General features: G+C 32.5%; 4 protein-coding genes across 6 annotated transcripts in view; 3 read left to right on the forward strand and 1 right to left on the reverse strand.

The window, feature by feature from the left end:
- LOC116765331 (G-protein coupled receptor 179) overlaps window positions 1-26,831 on the reverse strand; it is a 102,184-nt gene that overhangs the window by 62,056 nt on the left and 13,297 nt on the right. The gene's annotated exons all lie outside the window — the stretch shown is intronic.
- On the forward strand, window positions 554-8,038 carry LOC116779371 (myrosinase 1-like). Its single transcript, XM_061520892.1, has 6 exons — window positions 554-646; window positions 1,753-1,889; window positions 6,207-6,871; window positions 7,111-7,419; window positions 7,495-7,733; window positions 7,822-8,038. The coding sequence occupies exons 1-6, from the start codon at window positions 624-626 to the stop codon at window positions 7,979-7,981; spliced, it is 1,533 nt and encodes a 510-aa protein (XP_061376876.1). The 5' UTR covers window positions 554-623; the 3' UTR covers window positions 7,982-8,038.
- LOC133319079 (myrosinase 1-like) lies at window positions 13,433-18,210 on the forward strand. Its single transcript, XM_061522147.1, has 6 exons — window positions 13,433-13,481; window positions 14,148-14,284; window positions 16,428-17,092; window positions 17,294-17,602; window positions 17,678-17,916; window positions 18,001-18,210. Exons 1-6 carry the CDS (start codon window positions 13,459-13,461, stop codon window positions 18,158-18,160), a joined length of 1,533 nt encoding a protein of 510 aa, XP_061378131.1. The 5' UTR covers window positions 13,433-13,458; the 3' UTR covers window positions 18,161-18,210.
- Window positions 22,474-26,246, forward strand: LOC116779372 (myrosinase 1-like). 2 transcript variants are annotated; one of them, XM_061522564.1, is made up of 6 exons: window positions 22,474-22,615; window positions 23,687-23,820; window positions 24,394-25,055; window positions 25,341-25,643; window positions 25,718-25,956; window positions 26,026-26,246. In XM_061522564.1, exons 1-6 carry the CDS (start codon window positions 22,593-22,595, stop codon window positions 26,183-26,185), a joined length of 1,521 nt encoding a protein of 506 aa, XP_061378548.1. In that variant the 5' UTR covers window positions 22,474-22,592; the 3' UTR covers window positions 26,186-26,246. The 2 variants fall into 2 exon arrangements, with proteins under 2 accessions (XP_061378548.1, XP_061378551.1); XM_061522567.1 differs by having other exon boundaries at window positions 22,575-22,646.

Raw genomic sequence — 26,831 nt, forward strand, 5'->3', positions numbered from 1 at the left:
AAATGACAAGATACCGTAATATTTTGTTATTGTTTCCTTATGTAATTCGAATGCCAGTTCGTATCGTATCATACATGTTTATAGCTAGACGTGCTTCAAGATGACATAACACATAGATTGAGGTGAACGAAAAATAAACAGTAAAGTATTGCAAACAAAAATTATCACACTGACAATTTATTTGTGGGGGACCAATATTTGCTGTAACCTTAGCCACTCGCCTAGGGCTTAGATGGGGGGACATCGAAGCAAATATAAATATGGAGAGAGAAAAAACACGTTTCTTAAAAGACATTTGGAATGTTTCAGAAATTTATATCGAAATTAACATGAATGAATACAAAGCCAATTAAAAGAGAACAGTAGATCATTGATGTTATACAGAGCAATCGAAATAATAAACCGAATTAAAATTAATAAACAAAAAAAAAAAAAGATAAAACAACAATCTACAAATATGTATAAGGCAAAATTAGATTTATATATTGCTATAATTTCGACTTAGATGATAAAAAGCGAGTCTAAATACTTATATAAAATGAAGTTCGGTTGATATCAAATTGAGATAAAGACAAAAAGTATTTAAAAGTCCACTCGTCTACAACTCGAGGAGTAAAGCGAAAATGTTCCGTGCTGTAAGATTAATGTAAGTTTCCTTTTACCGTTTTTATATTTTTCCCAAAGTCAAAACAATCTTTTATTATTATTATTTACATATACATTAAATTTATTTACAGTATGTAATTGTCTTTAACTAATCCGTATAAAACATACAAATCAACGGTTTTCATGTTCTAAAATTTATAATCCAATTAAGCTATAAAATGCTTGACCAATATTACAAAATAGTGATTTTAATGCTACCCTTATATTGCAATGTTAATCTCCACAATTATCTATTACCGTAATCCATCCTGCTTCCATTCTTATCACTTAAAACAACCTTTTTTTTTTATTTTTAATGGAACATATAAGGCAACCTACCTGTACCTTACATTTTAGAAGAAAAATATTATTGAATTATTAATGTAACATTTCTGCTTATTCTTAACGATCTTTACAATAACTACCAGAATATTAATTTGTCAATCTTATTAAAAACTGGATCTTTTTAAATTAAATAACCATTAGAATAAATATTTAATATGTTAAGTAGAGCTAAAAATTAATAAAAGAGTCTGAAATTTCTATCAATAGCGTCATTCTCAGAGTATTACTGAAAACAAATGAATGAAACTATTCCTTTAATAAATGCTTTCATAACTACACGGATATAATACCAGAATTATAATTTTTTCATACAAAATATCTAGATAGAAGCAAATTATAGGTTTTATTGAATATATTTATCATAACTACATAAGCCCGAGGCTACGGTTCCTTTTTAGCAACCTTGATCATATATTAATCATTAAGAGCGTCTTATTTTTTATCAAATTGAGTTCCAATGAAAAATTTAGAATGAAGACTTCCTTGATGTGAGCAGGATTTAAACTTGTGACCTTCAAAATGCCGCGTTGGGTAGGTTTTGTGCTTGACACGATAGTGTAATTAGTAAAGCATTTGGGACAGGATAGTCCGGAGGTTGTAGGTCACAAGTAACCAGTTTTAGTTGAAATTTATTGGAGTATACTTAAGATCAGAATTGCATGAATGAATTTTACATTCAAACGAATTTTAATATCTAAAACAAAAAATCTACAAAAAATATTAAGTAAAGATTTCATTTTTGATATTTTTTACCAACAACAGTTTCCTGGCTTTCGTTTTGACTATGCTTGTCGGTAGCAATGAAATCTCTCGACATGAAGCCAGAAAAATACCTGACGACTTACTTTTTGGAGCTGCTACGGCATCCTACCAAATAGAAGGAGCTTGGAATGAAGATGGTAATTAGTATGTAATTAAAAATTTTAACAACATTTGCTATTTCAAAAAAATATAATAATTTTGGACTATTTACTGCCTTTAGCCTTGAAGATGCAACAAGCATAAAATATAGTATTTGTTTCAAGAAAAATATCTCATTGCTTTAGGAAAAGTACGATTTTCAGACCTTGTTGGCATTCTTTACAAGGTTTCTTTTAAAGTCCGTTCACCTTTACTCCAACTTTTCGAAATATCCTGGGAAGACTTTGACCGTCTTCAGTTGTTAGGTTTCGAGGTATCCTAGAACTTTAAGTTTGGGTGGTACATTGAATCCAAAGGTAAGCAGAAAACTCGGCAGCCTTGCAAAATTAAGGCAGTACTTAACACCGAGATAGCATCTTTGTTTATATAAAGCACAGGTCCGTTAGTGTGTGTTTGTACAGTATACACTCTGGAGAGTGTGCACAGGAAATATGAGTTCGTTCGTCGTTGTCAGTTGTTTTGTGTGGACATATTGCAAAATTTTGTAAACAATTTTGAAATTTGGTGTCGCTTAATTTTCGAACTACAGATACTCCTAATAAACGTCATTTAAGAGTGCAACAATGTTTATGGATAAGTCACTACGGGTCTGAGCAAAACTCACAGGCTGCAACTAACCCCGCCCAAAATCTGCTCTGCACCCGAGGAACAAGTACCGCTGCAATTTTGTGACCCACTCTTGCAACTAGTGCATCGTGTTCATGCGCACACATACAAGCATGAGCCTAGTTATGGAATCATCACCAAATAATATGTTTATTACGGTTGATACCGGGGTTTCGGAACCAGATCTTTCAAGAATAAACGATCTTAGTATGGATACGCAATCTAATTTCATTCAACGCAACAAATGTAAATGGACCACTGACTGTCAATGCACTATAGAACTTTCAGAAATGCAATCTGAAATGACCCGCTTTAGATCACTCCTGGAAAAATATGTGAGCTTGAATGAACAGAATGACAGAAAATTGCAGGATAGTATTTCGGATATAAAAACTCAATAATCTGATATAAAGACCACTACTTAACATAATTTAAATTCGGTACAAAACAAGGAAGATGGTGTTATCGGTCAAATCAATGAAATAAAACTGTCCACCGCCACTCTGTTATCAGACCAGGAAAAAATCAAGTGTCATTTGACAAAGTTGGATGAATCGATTGTTGCTAGTCAAAATAAAATAAAATCACTTGAGGCCGAATTCATAAAGATAAAATAATCTTCGGAAGCACAGGGTTACTCGCAAAATAAGATTTCCTTTTGTGAACAAATTTCAAGGAGGTACAAAGCCGCAGTAACAGAGTGAAAAACATTATCTTGTTGGTCTGCTGGAACAAAATGGATTGTTAAGCGGAGGAAAGAAGACTGAAGGACGAAACCGATGTCTTAAATGTCCTCTCTTTACTTGGTATAGTCAAAAACAATCTGAGGCTACGAGTGGAAAAAGGAGAAACATGGCTGACTATCAAATACATAAATGGAACACCAACTATTGTAAAAGTCGTTCCAAAAAACTGAAAATCACTAGCGCACGGAAATTAATTAATAAATATATAAATTAATTAATTAATAATAAGTAAATTAATAAATATTTTAAATATAAACACGCATAAGATACTACAAAATTATCAAGACATTCCATCAAAAAAGGTCCGCTTATCTTTTCTTTACCTAAATACTCGCAGCATACGCCAAAAAGGGAAACTTGATGAGTTAAAATGTATCATTCGTCCCATCCCAAACACCATACACGTTATTTGATAACAGACACTTAAATAAGTACAGAAAGGCAAACATTGCAACTTCAGCTACCTAACTACAAACATCACTACAATATTCGGGATGACACAGTTGGCGGTGGAGTGTCCGCATATATCCATGACGATTTAAAACATGACCTATCGTACAACAGATACACCGGAGGAAACAATTATCTATGGATAAAACTGGAAAAACGTGGCCTAGACGTGGGAGTCGTATATAATCCTGGAAATATTAACGAAAACTTTTTTAAAGAGTATGAGTCGCAATTAAAATCAAGACGTAGAGCAATAGTATTTGGAGATTTTAATATAGATTTATTGGAGAAAAATCAGAAATATAAATGATACAAAGAGATTTTAAAGGGAACTGTTATTTTTCGGATATACTACGCGTGCTTTATTTCTTGTTAAAACTACATATTCCGGACGACGATATGTCACTCACATCTCGTCTGCCCGTGATCACTGTAACCGAAACGGCAGTATGTAGTTTTAACAAAAAATAAAGCACGCGTAGCATATCTGAAAAATATTAGTTTCATTTAAATGAATAAAACTCGCGAAAGTCTTAGATCTCAAGATTTTAAAGGGAGTTGGTTACAAAATTATGAATAAGGTTAAGACATCCTATTTTACAAGAGAATGTGAAACAGGAAAATCAATACTGGACCACGTGAGCACTAATTTAACCGAAGATACTTTTCATATGATACTCTTTAATTCTCCACTATCCTACCATAAGCAAATATATGTAGAAATAAATATAATCCAACCACCTCCTAAAACATATTGTCAATATGAGGCTATAGATTATTGCAAATACTATCATCACGTTGAACAAAAAATACCTATAATGTACTTTGAGTGAGAAGATTTTCCACTGCTGAATAACTATGCTTCTTTTTGGGACTTTTCATTTTAGTAAGAGTGAATAAAATGATATGAAGGATCAAAATTGAAGAGGTCTTGAAATTAGAGCCTAAGAACACAATCAGGCTCGCCATACAAGCGGAATTTTGGTCTAGAGTTTACAAAAAAATGCTATCAGTACGCTTCGTTGCGAACCGGCGCGATAAAGCCACCCTTGACTTATACAAGTTTGATCTTAGGAACCTTAGAAATTTTTAATACAATGACTTTGCCTAAATGGTGGTCACTGTGCCAGTTGCCGTTATCGTAGGATCCCACCGAAAAAACACATATTAAATATGTTTCAACTAATTTAATCATTCCCAGATCTTAAAAGCATATGGGTTTTCTGGATCTGTGGATGAATTTTGAAATCAAAATACACTTGTGTGTCTTGTGTGACGGTGAAGGAAAATATCGTGAGGAAACTTCAAACTATAAGATTGAAATCGCCAACCCGTCTTGAGCAAGCGTGGTGATTAATGCTCTGACCTTCTCCATGTGAGAAGAAGCCTTTGCTCAGCAGTGGGGTCCTATAGAATGATGATGATGATGATGATGTATAATCGTCATACATATTGATAATTATTTAATTTAATGATTCCATATAAATATAGCATCATAATTAAATATAGGTAAACGTCTGAGATCGCTATAGGTTCCTATCAGTCAAATGACCTACTGTTTATATGTGTCATTGTAATGGATTTATTCAATTATAATAATAAACATCAAAAGGATTAAAGAAATTAAGCATTGCATAAGTTAAAAAATGTTTTTTGCATTAAAGATCTCTTGAATAAAAAGTTTCAAAAATTTTTCGCTTCAGACTATTAAAATCACCGTTTAAATTTGTATTGAACATTTTTAAAAAGGGATATCTTTATTCGAAATTAGTATTAATCTGAATATCTAATTACATAATACAATTACATTTTATTTTAGGTTTGATTATTATAGTAACCTATTCCTAATAAACAAAAATCCACCTACACGAGTTACGTGCTGTTCAACTTCGGCCGATGCCATCCATAAACACGATATTGAAGTTACCTCTTTTACCCCGTACCTTTTACTTTGGCGGTTGTCCAATGCTGGACGTACGGCGATGTTAAATTGCAAATTAATAAAAGTTTCATTTCAGTATCTCATAAAGGGCTAACCCGATCAAACCATTAATTATTGAAAAATAAATAACATATTTTCAACATTACTATAAAATAATGACATACGATATATTAAGCAGAAAGTTCAGCGTATCATACTTATAGATCATAACGCGCTTCTTTGATTTTTCGTTGTCAATCTTTAACAAGATAACTATAACAAAATAAATATTATTTAACTTAAAGAACTAAGACAATAAGGTGACTTCTAATTTATAATAAGTACAGGAAAACAGGGGAATTGAAACAATGAGTTTGAGTGTGTATGAAAAAAGTATTATTGTATGACCTGTATGCAAAGACGTGTTTGTATGACGGTGGTGTTTCACTAGTAAAGTTAATTTAACGAGACTGAGTTAAATTAATATTAAATAACTTATTATAAAATAATTGTAAATTGCGCTCTAATCTATGGTCTGATTTTTATTATAACAATTAAATTTAAAATTTTAGGTAAATCAGAAAATATTTGGGATCGATTGACACACCTAGAACCTTGTTATATACACAACTGTGACACGGGAGATATCGCTGCTGATTCCTATCATCAATATAAGCGAGATGTGGAAATGATGCGGGAACTAGGTCTCGACTTTTATAGGTTCTCTCTCTCCTGGACGAGAATATTACCAACGAGTTTTCCAGACCAAATTAATGAAAAAGGAATCCAATATTATAATAATTTGATAAATGAGATGCTCAAATACAACATACAACCCATGGTGACTCTTTATCATTGGGATTTACCTCAGAAGTTGCAAGATCTGGGAGGGTGGGCAAATCCCCATATCGTTGATTGGTTTACCGATTATGCCAAAGTAGTTTTCGAGTTATTTGGAGACAGGGTTAAGTACTGGACAACTGTCAATGAACCTAAACATGTTTGTCATCAAACAACCCCACAACTATCACTAGATCCATCTGATAGTGTTTCTTCACATTTTCATTACATGTGTGCCAAAAATCTGCTAGTAGCACATGCTAACGTCTACCATTTGTATAATAATAAATTTCGTGAAGTCCAAGGTGGTCAAGTCGGTATAACAATAAGTGCCGCGTGGGCTGAAGCTGAGTCTGAAAATGACATGAAAGCTGCTGAAGATGCCATGCAATTTGAGGTTACTAATTTGTATAGTTTTTTTATCTCGTAAACCAATAAACCTTTATCTACATTTAAATTTAAAAAAATAAGATTTTAGGAAAATTTTTATGAGAAATTCTTCTTTTATTTTTGTAATTAATGCGTTAGTTAAGAATAAAATAAGAAAAATCATCCTCAAAAGTATAACATTTTCAATAATTTATAGTAATTGAATTTATTTTCTAAAACAATAAAAAAGTGTCATCTTGATTTCAGATGGGTCTTTTTGCAAATCCAATATTTTCGGAATCTGGAGACTATCCATCAGTCATGAAAGAAAGAATAGCAGCAAAGAGTAAGGAACAAGGATTTCCGAGATCACGATTACCACAATTCACTCCGGAGGAAGTAGATTTAATAAAAGGAAGCTCGGACTTCATTGGATTAAATCATTATTCTACTAACATTGTTTATAGAAACGAATCTGTCTATGGAAGTTACAGTTCTCCATCACTTGAAGATGATGTGGAAGTTTTAAGTTATCAAGATAGTTCATGGGACTCAGGTGCTTCATTGTGGTTGAAGGTAAGATAAAGAAAGACATTCCTCTAAACAATAACATTCTTTTGTTAGCTTTTCATATTTATTTTACCTTATTAGCGTGTACCCTGGGGATTTTATAAATTATTAACAAAAATACGAGAGGACTACAACAACCCGCCAGTTTTCATCACTGAGAATGGATTCTCAACCCGGGGTGGTCTAATTGATGACGACCGCATAAAGTATTACAGAACATACATTGACGCTATGCTCGATGCTATTGAAGATGGATCAGATATAAGAGTTTATACAGCGTGGAGTTTGATGGACAATTTCGAATGGATGCAGGGATACAGGTACGGTATTATTTCAACATGTTCTCAAAATTATTGTTATTTAAGAGTCATACATAAGTCTGAATACTACCAATAAATATTTTTGTAGCGAACGTTTCGGACTGTACGAGGTGGACTACGAGAGTCCTGAACGCACCCGAACTCCTCGCAAGTCTGCTTACGTGTACAAAGAGATGCTGCGCACTCGAACACTGGACTATCATTATGAACCTGACATGAGCTTGGGAATGAATGTCGATGAAATCTAAATAAATTAAAATAGGAGTAGAAAGTGTTAAACAATTAAACAGATTTACAAACTGATTTTTTAATATTACTGATTCCGATTGTCTGACTTCCTACTATTTCTTTCTATCTTTAATCCCACTATGTCTTGTATGTTGCGAAAAATTCGTAGTAAGAAAAACGTGTTAAAAAAACTTTAATTAAATATGTTGAATTTGGATACTAATCGAAGAATATTTCAATATGTTATTTGTGTACTTCAACATGTTAACTAAATAATATTGTCACTGCTATCTTTCAAGTCTTATTGCTACTAATTTGACTAATCATTCAATACTTTATTACTTTAAGAAAGCAGTATTTCAACATAATATTTTTCTTAAAAGATCTTGTAACATTTATGTACGTAATTTACAACGAACACATCCTTCTGTATAATCTTTTTACAGAACTAGGATTGATCTAGGTATACAAAGTTTCATTCAAAATTTTGAATCTACTCTACTCTACCCTATATCTACTCATAGTCACAAAGTTTTTAAATTATTATTTAAATTATAACTAACTAGCTAACTAAATAATTTTTATATAATTAAAAAAAAAACGTTTTCTCACCACTATTAATAATTACTAGACTTCTATCCATCTTATTTTAATTAATACCTAGGTGACAATGAAAATGTTTAGAAAATGAAAAATGGCTTAATGTAGAACGTTGCCAACACAATTATTGCTTTTCGAAGTAATCTCCGTTCCTCTTTACACTTCGTCGCATTCTATGGAAACACTGATAAAAGTAGTCCCATTCTTCCTTAAGGGTTTCTTCTTTGACATTTTCGTACGCTTTCACCGCATCTTTAGGGTTCGTGAAGCCATTACCTCGAATTTTATATTTAATTCATGGAAATAAAAAAAAGCCTTAGGACGCCAGGTCACGACTGTAAGGCAAATGACTCATTATATCGATACCTGCCCTAGTCAAATATTCAACAGTCTGTTTTGCGAAATGCGCTACAGCATTGTCGTGGTAAAGGAGACTCCTACTTCGAGGGCGCTGCTGTCTGTTTTTTTTTTTTCAAGACAACCCGCAAACAGCGATTTACAGACCAGTCTGCAGTAACTATCCTTCCATATTCTAGTACAACTGTCGGAAATGATGCTAAATATTATTCATAATAGTTCATTCTCTTATTACAAAATAGTTCATTCTCTTATCTTCTTCTGTTGAAGCTCCTCTCCCTGCAACGCGATGGACCCGGCACCCGCACGGTAAATCCATGGAAAGCTGAGAGATTTCGTCTCTCGTCACACAGCACTGATGTTATCTTTAGTAGTCGCTGTTAAAGGACGTTTCTCACGCGGATAATCATTGGGATTGCAATGTCCACGCTTAAAGTCGTTACAACAATTGTAAATATTGGCACGAAATGGAGCTTTATTACGAAATACTAATCTCAGCCCATCATAGCTTTGTTGTTGAGTAAGCCCACAACTAAAGTCATAATAAATCATTGACGGAAAACTTTCTCGCATTAGGTACATTTTCACGTGTAATAAGAGGTTTAGATTTGTCAAAAATTCACAAAAACAGATAACAAAGGAATGCAATTTATTACATTCTTAATTACCACTCTTCAGTACCAAAAAGTTCTAAAATTTAAATTCAAATAAAGTTTTCATTAGCAATGCTTCTAACTGGCCAATTCTAAACATTTTTAGTGTGACCTACGTAGAAGACAGTAAACAGTGGAAACAAACGTAAACAGCGAAAACAAACTGCAGTGTGTTTTGTAAATTCTGTCATACGAAAGTATGCTTCCAATTAAGTTAAAACAACATCTTGAGACAATACATACAACTATGGCTGAAAAATCGCGTGTAGTTTTTCAAAGAAAATTACGAAATTAAAAAAACAATAATATCGACACTTACCGAATGTTGTTCGGCATATTTTAAAGATGATGAATTTTGAATAGATCAAAAATCCTTTCCATGTACAAGCTACATCAGGATTCACATCACAAGATGAAGAGAGTCTCATTGAACTCTCTTGCGACAACAGCCTAAAAGCTAAATTCATCACTTCCGATTTGGTAGAGTTTTGTTTATCGATTCAAAATAAATAATATTTAGCATCAAAAGCTTTAAGAATTTTCATTCTTCTTGTAACATCATATTTATGCGAAGGTGGACTTTCAGCAGTGACTTCGCTAACAGGTATCGCTCGAGGATCGATGTGGAGAAAGGAATGAAAGTAACAGCATCAAGACTATATATGACCAAACATACCCTCCTAATTATAATCCGATTGCAATCACATGTTTACCTTGTAAGATTATAAACCACATTTTAAATGGACATTTCTTAGCACACTTAGGAAGCTTCAGAGTACAACAATGAGCCTTTTGCAGTAGAAATTGACGTCCCGAAAACTTTCAAATGGTTCTGGAACTAAAATAATTATTCGCTGTTTTTTTTTTACTATAAATTATGAATTTTTTAGTTAATATTATTAATTAGCATTGAAAATTCAAACTAACTTAGTTTTTTTTCTTATTGTAGTTTTTAAATTAAAATAATCTGATTTTAAGGCAATACTAATATTTAAAGGCTTACAATATTAACAAAGGTTATAACTATTAAAGGAATTATTAATAGGCATAGATATAGCAAATGCTAAGTTTGAAATTAAATATGGAAATATAAATACTACACACCATGTAAATATTGGCTATTACATATGTATATTTGTAAGAAATAATTTTTATGCATTTCATCTTTGTTATCGACGATAAAATATCATGATGTCAAACATTATCTTACAGTATATGAATTATTTAAGTCGGTTGTTCTTAGGAATGTTTCTGATAGTAAATAATTGAAGAAATATTTTTCCACTAACTCAAACTGATAATGACAATAATAGAAGGAATAAATAGCTTTTGAACCATCTTAACAAGGTAGAAAATCAACCGATAAGTAACATCAAAAAAGCTTCAATCTATAACAATTACCTAACATCCTATTTGAATTGGCCCTTCCTCGTCTATGATTTTTAATAAAAGCCTTTTGTCAAAGTTAGATGAAAGCGTCATAAAGGTGTTCAAGTTGTGACTCGGGCTTGCAGTATAATCTGAATCGTCAGGTTTTGGGATGATTCTACAAAGGCCATCGGAGCTCTATGAACATCTAAGAGTTTCCAAAGACATATCCCGATAAAATCCCATGATGACGTCGCTATATCACTGCCGAAAGACAAAGATGTCGCAGACCTAGAGATAAGACTTCAATTCCACAAACAGTTTATGATAGAACCATAAAGCATGGTTAGGATCAAGTAAGAAAGTCAAAGATACGTATATTTTAAAGTCTTTTATTCGTCAAGACGAGAATGCTAAATGTAAGATCCACGCCATAGCACGCCTTGAAATACAGAATGGGTGGTTACACATAAGAGATTTTTGCATCTCATTAGTACTAAATTGGCGTATCTTAATACATGATTGGCCGGCACTTCTAAAATTTCATCTCAAGCCGTTCCAAATGATTCTTCCAGATCAAAGAATTTAGTAAGATGGGAAGAAAACAACTCTGCGGGGAGGCGGTTGGAACTGCTAAACATTTGCTGAGGGAATGTAGGATACTCCTGGATAATGGTCAACACTCGCGTCCTTAGAAATCATACGTGAAACCGTTAGCCTTTCGGTAGCCAGAGTAGAAAAAGAAATAACCACAAACGAGCAATCAATAGGTTTTGTGAGAGAAGGCACTAGAGCTATAAACCAAACGTTAAGCCTTATTCTATCCTTAAACCGGATCCGAATTGGACTTAAACGATGGATATGTACGTGGGTGACACTGAAAATGTGTAGAACTGGCCAGTTAGAAACATTGCCCATGAAAACTTTTTTGAATATAAATTTTAGAACTCTTTGGTAATGAAGAGTGGTAATTAAATTTTCGTCCAATGATTTATTATGACTTTCGTTGTGGGCTTACTCAACAACAAAGCTATGATAAACTGAGATTATCATTTCTTAATGAAGCCCACTATTTTGGGTATTGGTTTTATGCCCACAGTCTCGTGCGTCTATTTTGGTTTAACGAGTTTAAGCGTGGAAGTAGCAATCTCAATCATATTCCGCTTCAGGGATGTTTATTAACAGCGACTAATGAAGATTACATCAGTGCTGTGCGACGCATGATAGAGGTAGATAAGAGAGTAGCCTATTGGCAGATACCGGCAAGCCTAGGGATTGGTATGATTCAAGTTCAAAAAATATTACATGATCATTTAGGCGTCAGGAAGCTTTGTATCAGAATGACTTCCCATACTTTAACTGGCGCCCACAAACACCTTCACATGGACTGGTGTAGCTAAATTTTAGATAAGTTTAGCGGCGGGATGCTTTATTTGAAATCCTAACAGGAGTTGAAATCTGGATATATTGCTATATTCCCGAAACAGCAACCAGAAGACAATCAGCTCGTTTCCTTTTGATAATCGGCCAACTAAGGTAAAGAAACGAAGAAGTCAATGAAAAGAGATGATTGCCTCATTCTTGTGTCGGAAAAGTTATTTCGCGACAGTTGTACTAGAATATGGAAGGATAGTCAATAAGACCGATATGTGGTAGAGCCTAACTGTGGTCATACGACCACAGCTCGAACATGGGCTGGCTCGATCGGGGAAGTCCCACCCTCTCACAGAAGATCGGCGTTCAGTAGCCTTTAATGGCTGCGTTTCGTCCGTTGAGTGAGAGAGCTGGTTGCTTTTTCCCTATTCCCTATTTCCTCTCCCTCTCTTACTTCTTCACCGTCGCCCATGGTACATGGCACATTTGCAACATCCCTTATGTAACACATGTCTATGGGCGACGGTGACTAACTTTCATCAAGTAGGCCGTCTGCTCGTTTGACACCTTTGATATAAAAATGAAGACCATGTTTACCTGGTATTACGTTATTAGAATTATAAATGTCTTTTATTGTTTGTAAGGTTTGCAAGCAAGGTCGCTTATGAGGTCTCTACTTACTAACATGCGCTTCTGCAAGGAGTTTTATAGTCTAAAATTAAATGCTTAAAATATATATATTTATTAATAGTAAATTAGGCTTTAACTTACAATATATATAAATTATTTATGAAAAAGTAATGATATGCAGCGTTAGTGTTTCCTCTTCTGATAAATCTCAGGAAGATTGTTTTCTATTCACATAAATTAAATGTAATAGAAAAATTATAATACAACTGATGTAATGACCCCCCAAGTAAAGAAACATTTTCCGAGCCATAGCAAATTGTAGAAAAAAAAAGATATTTTAAATATTTTTCCTCAATATCAAAAACAATGATTATTCGGTATCGTGTTCAAATTACACTATCATGAATTGTCGATAATACAAAGAGGAGTTACAATACATAACAAAAATCTATTGAGATAAAGATAAAAATGTATTTTAAAGTGCATTCACACGCTGGAGGAGGTGTAAAACGAAAATGTTCGGCCTTTTGGGTTACACGTGAGTTGTCTGTTCCATTTATAATTTATAAATAATAAATTATAATATAAATTATATATTTATTTAAATAATTTATCTGCACTCATATAGTAGCATCTGTTAATAATTTTAAACTTTTATTCAGAATAATTTTAATGAATCGAAACTTTCAAATGTGATTAAATAGCCCTCTGTGTGGATAACAATTTTTGTAAGGGATTTAATATTTTATTTTATTATTAGGTATGTTCTTACCTTAAGTCACAATGTGGATAACCATGCAGATATTTATTCTCAGCGATATATACATTTATTTATTTTTTGTATTTTCTGTATACATATTTATTTAAACATTTGGTATTTTCAATGGAAATAATATGTCCACTGAAATCTTCATTTAAGGAGTCAAAACTGTCCATCTTTCAGTATTTGATTGCTCAACACATTGTCAATACTGTATATTTAGGAATACAATACAAAAACTATATTTTAGTGATAGAAAATACTGCCTTGAAAGGAAATTGTATATTTTTATTAAATATTTTTACTATATTAATAATTTTTACCTTCTCTTTCTCCTCTTTCTTCTACAAAATCGTCAACAATAAAGGGTGGAAATTGATTTTAAACGACTCTAAACTTTAGAGAAATTAAAATGTCATTAATTTCATATGTTTTCACTTCCAGTTGCCTGGCTACAATTTTGGTCGTAGTGGTCAATAGCAAAAACACGTCTAAACATGAAGCAAGGAAACTACCCGACGACTTACTTTTCGGAGCATCTACGGCGTCGTACCAAATAGAAGGGGCTTGGAACCTAGACGGTAATCGACATATACCTAATTGAATTTTAGCAGACTATATCACATTTTATGTTTTTATGCATCATTTATTTTTAAACTGTTATTGCCTTTGGCGACAAGATCACAATACGTTGTATGCACACAGTACGAAATTTCCTTTCTCCAGGAAAGTAAGCTTCTTTTAATAAAATATTATTTTTTAATTAAATAACTGACAAATATTTACAATATTGTATTATAAAGTGAAATGAAAACTGAATTTATAATAACAATAACATTTTAAAGAACAATTCAATACAAGATTATTTGTGTCATAGCATCATGAAAAGCCAAGTAAATCAGATATTACGGGAGCTTGCAAATTTACTTCATTAGATTCCAGATATACTGTAAATTTTAAATAAACAAAAATCCAATTAAAATTAATTTCTGTTCCCAACACTTATACTTTAAGAGAAGACAATAATCAAAAATTAATAAAATGTGAAAAGGAAGCATTGTTTCGAAAATGTATAAATAATCTCTACGACATTTAACTTTATATTTATTAAATCCAAAATTATCCTCAATTTATCACTTCAAGTCACCAAAAAGCTGCATTTCTAAGTATAAGTATTCTTTTAACAACTATGTCATTATTAGACAATGTTCAATCGTTCTATAATGAATAAACCATTCTACACATTTTATTCTAAAATTGAACACCTCAAATATTGGTAGAATTAACATTAGATCTCAGCTGTACTAAATTCAAAAAATTAGATTTAAAAAACCATCTATACGTTTTATAGGGTACTGTAACTTTATATGTATGTGATTCGCAAGTGTAAAATAAAGAAAAAAAGGGTAAACCTTCAAGTCAAACTCGGCTAGTATTAAGTCGTCTACTTATGACACGTACATAATTTAAAGGTTAAGCTTATGTAATTTCATGTCCAAAAACAATCGCGGTCGTGGTTTCGCACTAACTCTGAATGAGTGCGAAAACTCTTCACGTTCTAGAGGTGCAGTAGGCACTTTAAGTTCGGGCATTTCGCTGGAGCGCACCGTGTTTTCTGTGTGCGTGAGTTTTATCGCAAAAATGATTCAGCCACCATTACAAGACGTAAATTTAGGGTTTAATTTAATGACTGTCCTAGTGTTCAAACTATTAAGAATTGGGTTAAAAAGTTCGAAGAAACTGGCTCTACGTTGGATAAATAACGATCGGCTCGACCACGGACATCACGGACCGAAGAAAACATCGACGTAGTGCGTAGTGGAGTCAGTTCGTGAAAATCCTACTCAATCCATTCGTAAGCGTTCCAGTGCATCAGATATACCTAGATCAAGGATATAAAATTCATTTACAACAGGAATTAAAAGATACTGATCCGACCAATAGACCTAATTTCTTGAATGAAAAGATGAAGAGCCTAATTTTTTCACAACGTGTTATTTTCCGATGAGGCTCACTTTCATATTAACAGACAATTTAATGGGAAAAATTATCACCACTGGAGTAGCGTAACTCACATCTTAAACATTAAAGGTCCTTACATAATCCTAAAGTTACAGTTTTAGTGGCTACGTCAGGACGTGGCATGATAGGCCTATCCTTTTTTGAAAACTAATATGGTCAGGTGATTACTGTTACTTCTGAGTTGCAGAATTTTCCAAGTTTCAATATCCGGACTCAATTTTAACAAGATGGCGCTACTACCCATACCTATAACACCGCTATATTCGTCGTCCGTCAACTTTTCCCAAACAAAGTGATAGCTCGAAGAGGAGACATTTTCTGACCACCACGTAGCTCGGATTTGAATCCAATGGAATTTTCTTATGGGGTTACCTTAAGAGTACAGTCGACAAAATAAATCCACGGTCAATTGATGATATAAAAGAAAATATCCGGTGAGAAATATCAAGCGCGTCAGAGAGTACTTCCCGTGCAGTAATAGAAAATTTTATTCCACGTTTACAGGACTGCAAGGAAGGAAATGGAGCACATTGAATTGAAAAAATAATTCCCTTTCAATGTAAACTACTAACAATAAATAAATATTTCATATTGTATATAGTTTTTTTCTTATATTTTTTTCAGTTCAAAGGATTTATGGGACACCCAGTATAAATATTTAGATTATTATTTTTAACACTAATATGCATTTTAAAATTTTAGGTAAATCTGAAAGTACTTGGGATCGGTTATCACACCATCAACCTTGTGTTATTCACAACTGTGACACGGGCGATATCGCCGCTGATTCCTATCATCAATACAAGCGAGACGTGGAAATGATACGGGAACTAGGCCTCGACTTTTACAGGTTCTCTCTCTCCTGGACGAGAATATTACCAACGAGCTTTCCAGATCAAATCAATGAAAAAGGAGTGCAATATTACAATAATTTGATAAATGAGATGCTCAAATACAACATACAACCCATGGTGACCATTTATCACTTTGATTTACCTCAAAAGTTGCAAGATCTGGGAGGATGGAACAATCCCCATATAGTTGATTGGTTTACCGATTATTCAAGAGTAGTTTTTGAGTTGTTTGGAGACAGAGTTAAGTATTGGATATCTTTTAATGAACCTCGAGAGATATGTGCTCATTCAACCCTAGAACCAGCACTAAGTTCATCTTATAGTGTTTCTGGATATGCTAATTACATGTGTGCCAAAAATCTGCTAGTAGCACATGCTAACGTCTACCATTTGTACAACAATGAATTTCGTAAAGTCCAAGGTGGTCAAGTCGGTATAACAATAAGTTCCGCGTGGTATGAACCTGAATCAGAAAAGGATATAGAAGCTGCTGAAGATATCATACAATTCGAGGTTACTATGTTATTTTTTACTTCGAAAACTATTGATTATTTTCCCTCATTTTTAGATTTCCAAAATAAAATTATACGGAAATTTTGTGTAGTGGTATTTTCGTCATCTTTAAAAGTATCATTCACATTTCAATTATTTATAATAATTTAATTAATCTTATAAAACTTTAACTTTACTTTAAAAGTAAAATATTGATTTCAGATGGGAATTTATGCAAATCCGATATTTTCGGAATCTGGAGATTATCCGTCAATCGTGAAAGAAAGGATAGCAGCAAAAAGTAAGGAACAAGGATTTCCAAGATCACGATTACCACAATTCACTCCAGAGGAAGTTGATTTAATTAAAGGAAGCTACGACTTCTTTGGGTTGAATCATTATACTACTTATATGGTTTATAGAAATGAATCAGTATATGGACATTATAGTTCTCCATCTTTTGATGATGATATCGAAGTGATAAGTTATCAAGACGATTCCTGGGATTCAGGTGCTTCATTGTGGATGAAGGTGACATATTGAAAAATATTACACTAAACAATAAAGTTCACATGTCAGCTTTTCAAATTTATTTAACTTTTTTAGCGTGTACCCTGGGGATTCTATAAGTTATTAACAAAAATACGAGAGGACTACAACAACCCGCCAGTTTTCATCACTGAGAATGGATTCTCAACTCGGGGTGGTTTAATTGACGACGACCGCATAAAATATTACAGAACATACATTGATGCTATGCTCGATGCTATTGAAGATGGATCAGATATAAGAGTTTATGCAGCGTGGAGTTTGATGGACAATTTCGAATGGGTTATGGGATACAGGTACGTAATCCTTTTATTTTCTTATTAAAGTTTTCAAATTTAAAAGTTATAAATGAATTTGAATAACACTTACTAAAATTTTAGTGAACGTTTCGGACTGTACGAGGTGGACTACGAGAGTCCTGAACGCACCCGCACTCCTCGCAAGTCTGCTTACGTGTACAAGGAGATGCTGCGCACACGAGTACTGGACTATAGTTATGAACCTGATATGAGCTTGGGAATGCATTTCGATGATAATTAAATGAATTAAAATAGGAGTAGAAGATGTTAAATAATTCCATAAACTGAGTTTTGACTATAACTGATTCTGATTACCTTACCTTACCTTAGGTTTAATTTATGGACATATAACAAAAAAAGGAACCTATAAATGAAACTAGTGTTATTCGGATTTACTATGCGGATTTTATTATTTAAAAACTACATAATCCCGACGTGTCGACACCTAGAGGTAGACACCTCGTCTACCCGTGATCACGGTTGCTGCAAAGTAACCGAAACGTCGGGATTATGTAGTTTTTAAATAATAAAATCCGCGTAGTAAATCCGAATAACACTAGTTTCATTTAAATGAATACTCGCGAAAATCTTAGATCTCATTAAAAGGAACCTATTCTCGTGTGTCTAATCTTTAATAGAACTAGAATTGATCGTGGCACTCAAAGTTTCATATTCAATTTTCATTAAATGCAAGTAATTAAGACAAAAATCCAGGAATCGCCATCTGCTCTGACTGAACCTAATGGGACATTAGCCCGTGGAGCTAGGAGATAAGAGAAAGTAACACTGTTCTCCAGACCCTATCATTATATCACCTACTTTTCCTCCATTACGTGCATGAAAGTTGGTGTACTGTACTCGGAATGTATGGTAATATTTGATTTTTTTTTCGCTTCACCAGCTCAAGGCTCAGTGATCAGACCTATAAATATTTTGTATTATAAATTTTTAGTAAGGTCTAAGGTTATTACCTTAGATTAAGGTAGATTAAAGGTTTAAATAATATAAAAATTCTACTTTCTACTTTTTATTCGTAATAGTTTCCTGATCTCAATTTTGGTTACTCTTGCTGATTACACAGAAACCTATCATTATAAAAATTATCAGACAAGGTAATATTCCCAGCTGTTTTAATTTAATACTGTCACTACTGGGGCCTTATAGGCAGGGCGTAAATCATTGACTTAAGTATAGAGCTTTCAAATAACATAATTTGAAACTAGGCCAGTACTAATATATTAAGGACACTTGTGCAACCTTAACTTTGGTATGAACTATTAAAACAATAATTTATCGGTATATTAACTAAGTTTAAAAAGTATTTATTTAATTATTAAACGGCTGAAGTGATATAACGATATTTGTAAAGATTTTTTCTTAAGTCATTCCAGTTTTTCTCTCATCTCAAAAATGTCTTGGTTAGTGCTGCCCAAATGCAAGAACAAGACGAACGAGACTTGGCCAGTCTTGGTCTTGATCTTGCATCGCTACACCTGGTCTTGTTCTTAGTCTTGGTATTTGCACTCACAGTCTTGGTCCTGGTCTTAATCTTGCTGCAAAAGACTCGCAAGTCTTACAATTACTTATTAGCCTGTCGCTATTTATTAAACGTTACTTTAGATATTAGAACAACGCAACAGAGTAGGTATATTTTGAGCTTGAATTAACATAGAAATGATACAGATCAACCAAATTAATATATGTCTAAACATTTCATGAAAAATTCAAAAAAATCAACTGACACCGGTTGGGGTTTGAACCCACGACCTAAGCAATCAGATCAGATTACGCATATTTTATATAGTTTATTTTTCGTTTTTATTATTTCGATACTTCAATTAAATGTCATACTTGCTGTATTTTGATGTATTATTTTTTATTTACTTATTCAGACTGCGTCAATTCTTTCTTCAACGAAAACGCACTGGTAGTCATTTAATATTATATCAGTACTTTACGTCTTCCTATATATTGTCTAACAATTTTCTTCTTCAAAATTCTTTGTACTAGTACTTTCTTTAAGTTTGGTTTGTTTTCTATGTGTCAATTTCTTGTATTATATAGGATAAGTATATAATTAAAATTGAACCTGTCCGGTCCACTAACTCTGGAGTTTCCTCCTCGAGTTAAAATTAAACAGATCTCTCATGTACATATTACTATCTTCGGGCTCTTAAACAGTACATAAATCTTTTTATTGCACGTTTTTTATATTATTCGAGTCCCTAATCGTATACTCTGAACTCCCATACTTACTCCCTGAAACGACACTCAGTCCTAACTGCAAGTCGCAAGAGTCTCGCAGGCTTGGTCTTGTTCCTGCTAAAATTAGGCGGGCGTAGTCTTGGTCTTAGTCTTGGAAAAATGCAAGAACAAGGCCAAGACTGCAAGACTAAGACCGATTTTGGGCAACACTAGTCATGGTGTCAAACATAATTGTACAGTATCTGAATTCTTTAAGGCGATTGCTTGAAATGCTTCAATCCTAATTCTGATTACAAATATAAACTTAAACTTTTAATTAATTTACATAACTAAATCATACCTGATAATTAAATCTACTGCCTTATGACTGATATTTTTACTTCCTCTGTTTTTATACTGATGTTGAGGAATTTGCTATTTTAACGTACGTTTACAAAATTTAAAAAGTTTTTCCACCAACGAAGTTCATGTGTTTAGAAAAGGATAATGTAATTATGATGAGTTAATTTACATATGTGTATTGTGTTACTAATATTTTGCCTGCTAACAGCAATTCTCAGTTTTACCCTCCACCCCTTGTAGTCACATATTTCACCTTAACCAAAAAATTTGACTGGAATATTTATTCATGAAAACTGTCATTAAGTTATATATAACATGCTCCCATTAAAAAGTTGTTGCATTACGAATATAGAAACATATTAAAATTGCGATGAACAAGGAATAGCATGAATTATAAATATTGGCAACACAATTAATCGTATTCGAACATTATTCAAGCGACCATCTAAGCAAAATTACATGACCACGTTTTTGCTTTATTATTATACTTTTATAAAAATGTCTCTTAAAAACATTCCTTACTTTAACGTTATATTTACAAATCTAGTGGTATTCATTGTTAGGTAATATTTCAAGGAAAATAAACGTGCGCAACCAAAGGTACTTACTATTACAATAACAAAATGGCAAATTTCCGGAATGATTATCCGAATGACTTAAATTTATAAGACTTGTTAAAATTGCAGGAAAAAACTTCATCTTCGGACATTAAAAATATCTATTTAAAAATTACCAAAAGAAAATGACTGAAATTGCTTTTAAAAAACTAATTGCAATAAACTAGATTCATTCTTCGTCGCCGCTTGCGATACTTATTAAATTGTTAAGTACCAAATACATTATGTCACTAGCTTTGTCTGAATTTGATTAATTGACTATTTTTCTTTATTAATTTCCATTTTAGACCATGCAACTTCCAGACATTCATAGTAAATCTGACCCTTCTTTACTTCGCACAAACTAATGATTTGGGGCGTTAATAGATAACGCTATTTGCTTTATCTGACAAATAGTAAAAGTTCAAAATTAAATTAATTTTAAGTGAAGTATAATATTTAAAAAGTAACACAGCAAAAACAGCTGTGGTGAAACGCGTCGAAGAAGAAATCCCCTTACACAGTCCACGTTAGCCAATACGTAATACTGGAAAGACGAACTTTAGATAAAAAATTGTCTCCTAAATACCTTAATTATATTTTATTACTCTACAATTGATTCTTGATACTAAAAACAAGTTAAAACACAAATAATCTGTATTTCCTTCTACAGTAGGAGGTGTCAAGCAATAATGTTAATCCCAGTGAGGTTGTTGCATAATTACTTTTACCTTTTTTAAATATCTTTTACATAAAACTATATCTAAATCATACATGTATCCGTTTCCGAAATTAGCAAGGGATCAAAAAGTAAAATTAAAGATTAGCGTAATTTTAAAGGAAATTAAATATTTTTGACCATTTTGGTCGACTCTTTCTTTAACCTTCAAATTTATTTCTGACACATGTTTTAAAACACATTAAGGGGTTTTATGTATTTTTTATAACTTGTTGCATTTAAGGATCTCGATAAACACATAGTAAACACAAAGTAAGAATAATCATAACTTTAAAGGAAAAGAGATTGCTGCTTTTGGAAATTACGCGTGATATAATAAAATTAATTTTTTATTAAAATTTAAAACGGTTATTCACAATAATGGAGAATTGTTTTGTTGGGAAGATTTGTTAAAATTAATATTCCGTAGGAAAAGTTCTTTTTTTGTCATAAAAGTGTCGTAGCTGATTTAATTACAGGACAAAGATTGTTTTTCTTTTTTCCACCAAATATTTGTAAAGCTATTATTGCATTTTTAATCGTTCCAATACTTAATTACATGACTACACATTTTGTATGAAATGTGATCCTTACCAATTGACTTTCGATAGTAAAAAATATATTATAAGAAATATCATACTTTGTTGCTTGAGTGTTTATTTACAAACCCAAATAGTATCTTTCTGGATATGGATAACTCCTCCTCTAGAATCGAAGTTGAGAAATCAAGAAAAAACTGACGTCATATCGTTTTAGATAAACAATATACAATAGAGTGATAATGTCACTTCAGTTAGCGGTGTGAAGCGGATATGTTGGCCGTGATGAGATTGGTGTGAGTTTTTAAGATCTACTTTATTCTGAAGGTTATAATGTTGTATATATTTTTTATTATCAAGTTGCTAGCTGATTATGAAATAAAACAAATTGGTGAATTTTTAATAAAATTGAATGTACGCTGCTTATAATAAGAATAATTTCTTCAAATTCGTCAACAAAAAAACAATGTTATTTAATTTTAGCGGTTTTTGTTTTGCTTTACTTATCACTATTAACATACAAGCCATGGTGACTCTTTATCACTGGGATTTACTTCAGAAGTCGGCAGATCTGGGATGAAGAACCAATCCTTATATAGTTATTTGGTTTACTGATTATTCAAGAATAGTGTTTAGGTTATTCGGTGATAGGGTTAAGTATTAGATAACTATCAATGAACCTCGAGAGGTTTATGTTCAGGGTTACGAATTACCATCTATGTTACATTTGACAAACACCTACACTATCTGTGCGCACTCACACAAATGCAATCTCAGCTTACGCCTCACGCACTATACCTAGTTGGACAATAGGTTAATTTCATTGATTATTGATTCAATATGAAACGTAGTCTAACATAATTATAAATGTGGCAATGTACGTGACTTGTATTTCAAATAAGGTCATTTTCCATCAAGCTTTGTATTTATAACAATTATTTAAAGTAACATGTTTCATATTTGGAGTATTTTTTTGAGACTGACAGGAGCTGTTTCATTAACAAAATTTGATGCTCTGTACTAATACTTAGAGATAAAATAGCAAGAAATCCTATTCGTATCATTATAGATATGAAAAATAAAAACTGAATTAATAGTGTCACAACAGTCAACATTGCTAAGTGAAAATGTTCGGCGCGGTGAGATTAGCGTGAGTTTGGAATGATTTAGGTCCTTTTTATTTAGTGGTTAAGGTTCAAAAAGATAATAGATAATTATTTTAACCATTTATCAGACGGACAGAAGAAATTAGGTCAAACTATATTCATGATGATAATAATTTAAATAAGATTGTATTATAATAATATTATATTATAATAAAATACATTTTTATACTATTTGTGTTTATCCAATTTTTATCTTTATAGCTGTCTGGCATCCATTTTAGTAGGACATATAGATAGCAGAGAATTTCGTAATGAATCAAGGATATTACCGCCTCACTTACTTTTCGGAGCTGCTACAGCGGCGTACCAGATAGAAGGGGCTTGGAACGAAGACGGTAACTGCCAGAATATTAGAAATTTAATTCATATTATTGTATAAACTACTGGCCCAACTTTAAGTCTGCTTTTAGTTGGTTGAATAACATTTCTTGAGAGGAAGCTTTTTAAAAGGACATATGTAATATGAATATTGTTAAAATTTATGACAGGAATCATTATATAAATTTTAACATAGATAGACATAAAGTAAAAACTTTCTTGAGCGTGAATAGAAGAGGTTTTGAATGTCTGATTTTTTACCCTTCCAGTACTGTCTTTGGGACCTTTAAACCAGTTACTGAGTATTCATGATCAATGTTCCAATGATATAACGATTATAATCAACTATTATTTAAATTTCACAACTTCGTTACAATATAATATTTCATGTAAACTTATTAGCCACATACAGGAAATAGTTTGAGAATAATGACGTCATTAATTCAACATTTATTTAAAATAAATAAATAAACTTAAAGAATATTGGGGATTCTAACTTTTTACAAATTTTCGAGAAGATTATTTATAGGAAGAGACATAGGAACTATCGACAAATATTATTTATTATAGACATATAATAAAAATTTCAGGTAAATCTGAAAGTATATGGGACCGCGTCACACACTTGAAACCTTGTGTTATAGCAAATTGTGACACAGGTGACGTGGCCGATGATTCTTATCATCAATATAAACGTGATGTGGAAATTATGCGGGAGCTAGGCCTCGACTTTTACAGGTTTTCTCTCTCCTGGACAAGAATATTGCCAACGAGTTTTCCAGATCAAATTAATGAAAAAGGAGTGCAATATTATAATAATTTGATCAATGAAATGCTCAAACACAACATACAACCCATGGTGACTCTTTCTCACTTTGATATACCTCAGAAGTTGCAAGATCTGGGAGGGTGGATCAACCCTTATATAGTTGAGTGGTTTACCGATTATTCAAGGGTAGTTTTTAATTTGTTTGGTGACAGAGTTAAATATTGGGTAACTATTAATGAACCTCGAGAGGTTTGTCAGGGATACGGAATGCAAACTATGGCACCACTTCTAAATTATTCTGGATATGCTGATTACATATGTGCCAAAAACATACTTTTAGCTCATGCAAATGCCTATCATTTGTATAATGATGAATTTCGTGAAGCCCAGGGTGGTCAGATAGGTATAACATTAAGCGCACAATGGTATGAACCTGAATCAGAAAATGAGGTGAAATCTGCAGATGACTTACTACAATTTGAGGTAATTTTATTTACACTTACATTATTTTTATTATCAGAATTACAAATGTTTAATTACATAAATCAATATATAATATTACTTTTATTTGCCTTTTTACATCTTTAGAGGTATCTACTCAAAAGACCATTTTAATGGCAACTCTAACTTCCGTTAAGTTTTTGTGAAGATAACAACACAAACATCAAAACGAATATTACTACATCTAATTCTCTGCCCAAGAAATACAAAAGAAGAAGCCCAGTCAAAATCAATAGCATGATTATTAATTTTTATAAAATTTTGTAGGTGGGTATTTATGCCAATCCAATATTTTCAAAACTGGGCGATTTCCCGTCAGTCGTTAAAGAAAAAGTAGCGGCAAAGAGTCAGATGCAAGGCTTTCCACGATCGCGACTACCAGAATTAACTCCTGAGGAAATTGATTTCGTTAAAGGAAGTTCCGACTTCTTTGGATTAAACCATTATACTACATTTTTAGCTTATGGATTAAAGTTTCCATTAGAATATCCTACATTCTATTATGCTGATATCGAAGTCTTACCTTATCAACCCGATGACTGGAACTCAAGTGTTTCAAAATGGTTGAAGGTAAACGAAAACATTTAACTCCTAGGTAACGATCATTGATCAGCTTCTATTACATATTATTTCTACTGTTTTAGGTAGTACCCTGGGGATTTTATAAGGTGCTAACTAAAATACGAGAGGAATACAATAATCCACCGGTTTTTATTACTGAAAATGGTTACGCGTCTCCTCGTGGTCTCATAGACGACGACCGCATCAACTTTTATAGAACATATATTAATGCTATGCTCGATGCTATAGAAGATGGAAGTGACGTTAGGGCTTACACTGCATGGAGTTTGATGGATAATTTCGAATGGATGAATGGATACACGTATGTTATAAAATTATACCAATATCAAAATGTTGAAGGCCATCTAAATTATAATAACTAATATTACAGTGAACGTTTCGGACTGTACGAGGTGGACTACGAGAGTCCTGAACGCACCCGCACTCCTCGCAAGTCTGCTTACGTGTACAAGGAGATGCTGCGCACACGAACACTGGACTATCATTATGAACCTGACATGAGCTTGGGAATGAATGTCGATGATAATTAACTGAAATAGAAAGTGACGTAAAATTTAAAATAAAATAAATTGATAAAATGATTTTTAACTACTATTTTTGTCTCATTAAATAACTTCCAATATAATTTCTATCCCATTTTTTTTCCTTGCGCTCCATGTTAGTTGATCACAATTTGAGAAAAGTCTTCAAAATATATTATTGCCCAAAATTATTTTATTATTTGTAATGTTTGGTTTAAAAGAGAAACAAAATAGCAAATACTAAAGATAAAGCGGTCTTTAATTTGAATTTTACCAGCCAAATAACACATATTTATTGGATTCTGGATATGTGTTACATATTATCACTTATGAATATTATAATTTTGTCATTTGGTACATTAGTAAAATAATATCAAGGCAAATACTTATAATTTCTTTTCGTAAGTAAATTAAGATATTTATCAGGACTCCCTTGAACCCATGCCAACAAAATACGGTCCTTCCCTCATAACCGACTTAGGCTGATACATAACAGAAAACTCCTACTTACAGTAAAATCCAGTCAGAAAAAAAAGGATTCTAGTAAAACCCGATATCACTGATAGTGTGAAACCAACCAGCTCAAATACGAAATACAATTTACCGACTACAGTTATACTGTTCTTCCTCATAAATATTACTGTATTCCATTCAT

This window comes from Danaus plexippus, chromosome 2 (genome assembly GCF_018135715.1).
Source record: "Danaus plexippus chromosome 2, MEX_DaPlex, whole genome shotgun sequence".
Classification (NCBI taxonomy): Eukaryota; Metazoa; Arthropoda; class Insecta; order Lepidoptera; family Nymphalidae; genus Danaus; species Danaus plexippus.

Coding starts and splice junctions, on each gene's coding strand:
- LOC116779371 (XM_061520892.1), top strand. CDS start 624: ATGTTCCGTGCTGTAAGATTAAT. Junction 647..1,752: donor TTCCGTGCTGTAAGATTAAT/GTAAGTTTCCTT, acceptor TACCAACAACAG/TTTCCTGGCTTTCGTTTTGA. Junction 7,734..7,821: donor GAATGGATGCAGGGATACAG/GTACGGTATTAT, acceptor ATATTTTTGTAG/CGAACGTTTCGGACTGTACG.
- LOC133319079 (XM_061522147.1), top strand. CDS start 13,459: ATGTTCGGCCTTTTGGGTTACAC. Junction 14,285..16,427: donor AGGGGCTTGGAACCTAGACG/GTAATCGACATA, acceptor TTAAAATTTTAG/GTAAATCTGAAAGTACTTGG. Junction 17,603..17,677: donor GTGCTTCATTGTGGATGAAG/GTGACATATTGA, acceptor TAACTTTTTTAG/CGTGTACCCTGGGGATTCTA.
- LOC116779372 (XM_061522564.1), top strand. CDS start 22,593: ATGTTGGCCGTGATGAGATTGGT. Junction 25,056..25,340: donor ATGACTTACTACAATTTGAG/GTAATTTTATTT, acceptor AAAATTTTGTAG/GTGGGTATTTATGCCAATCC. Junction 25,644..25,717: donor GTGTTTCAAAATGGTTGAAG/GTAAACGAAAAC, acceptor CTACTGTTTTAG/GTAGTACCCTGGGGATTTTA.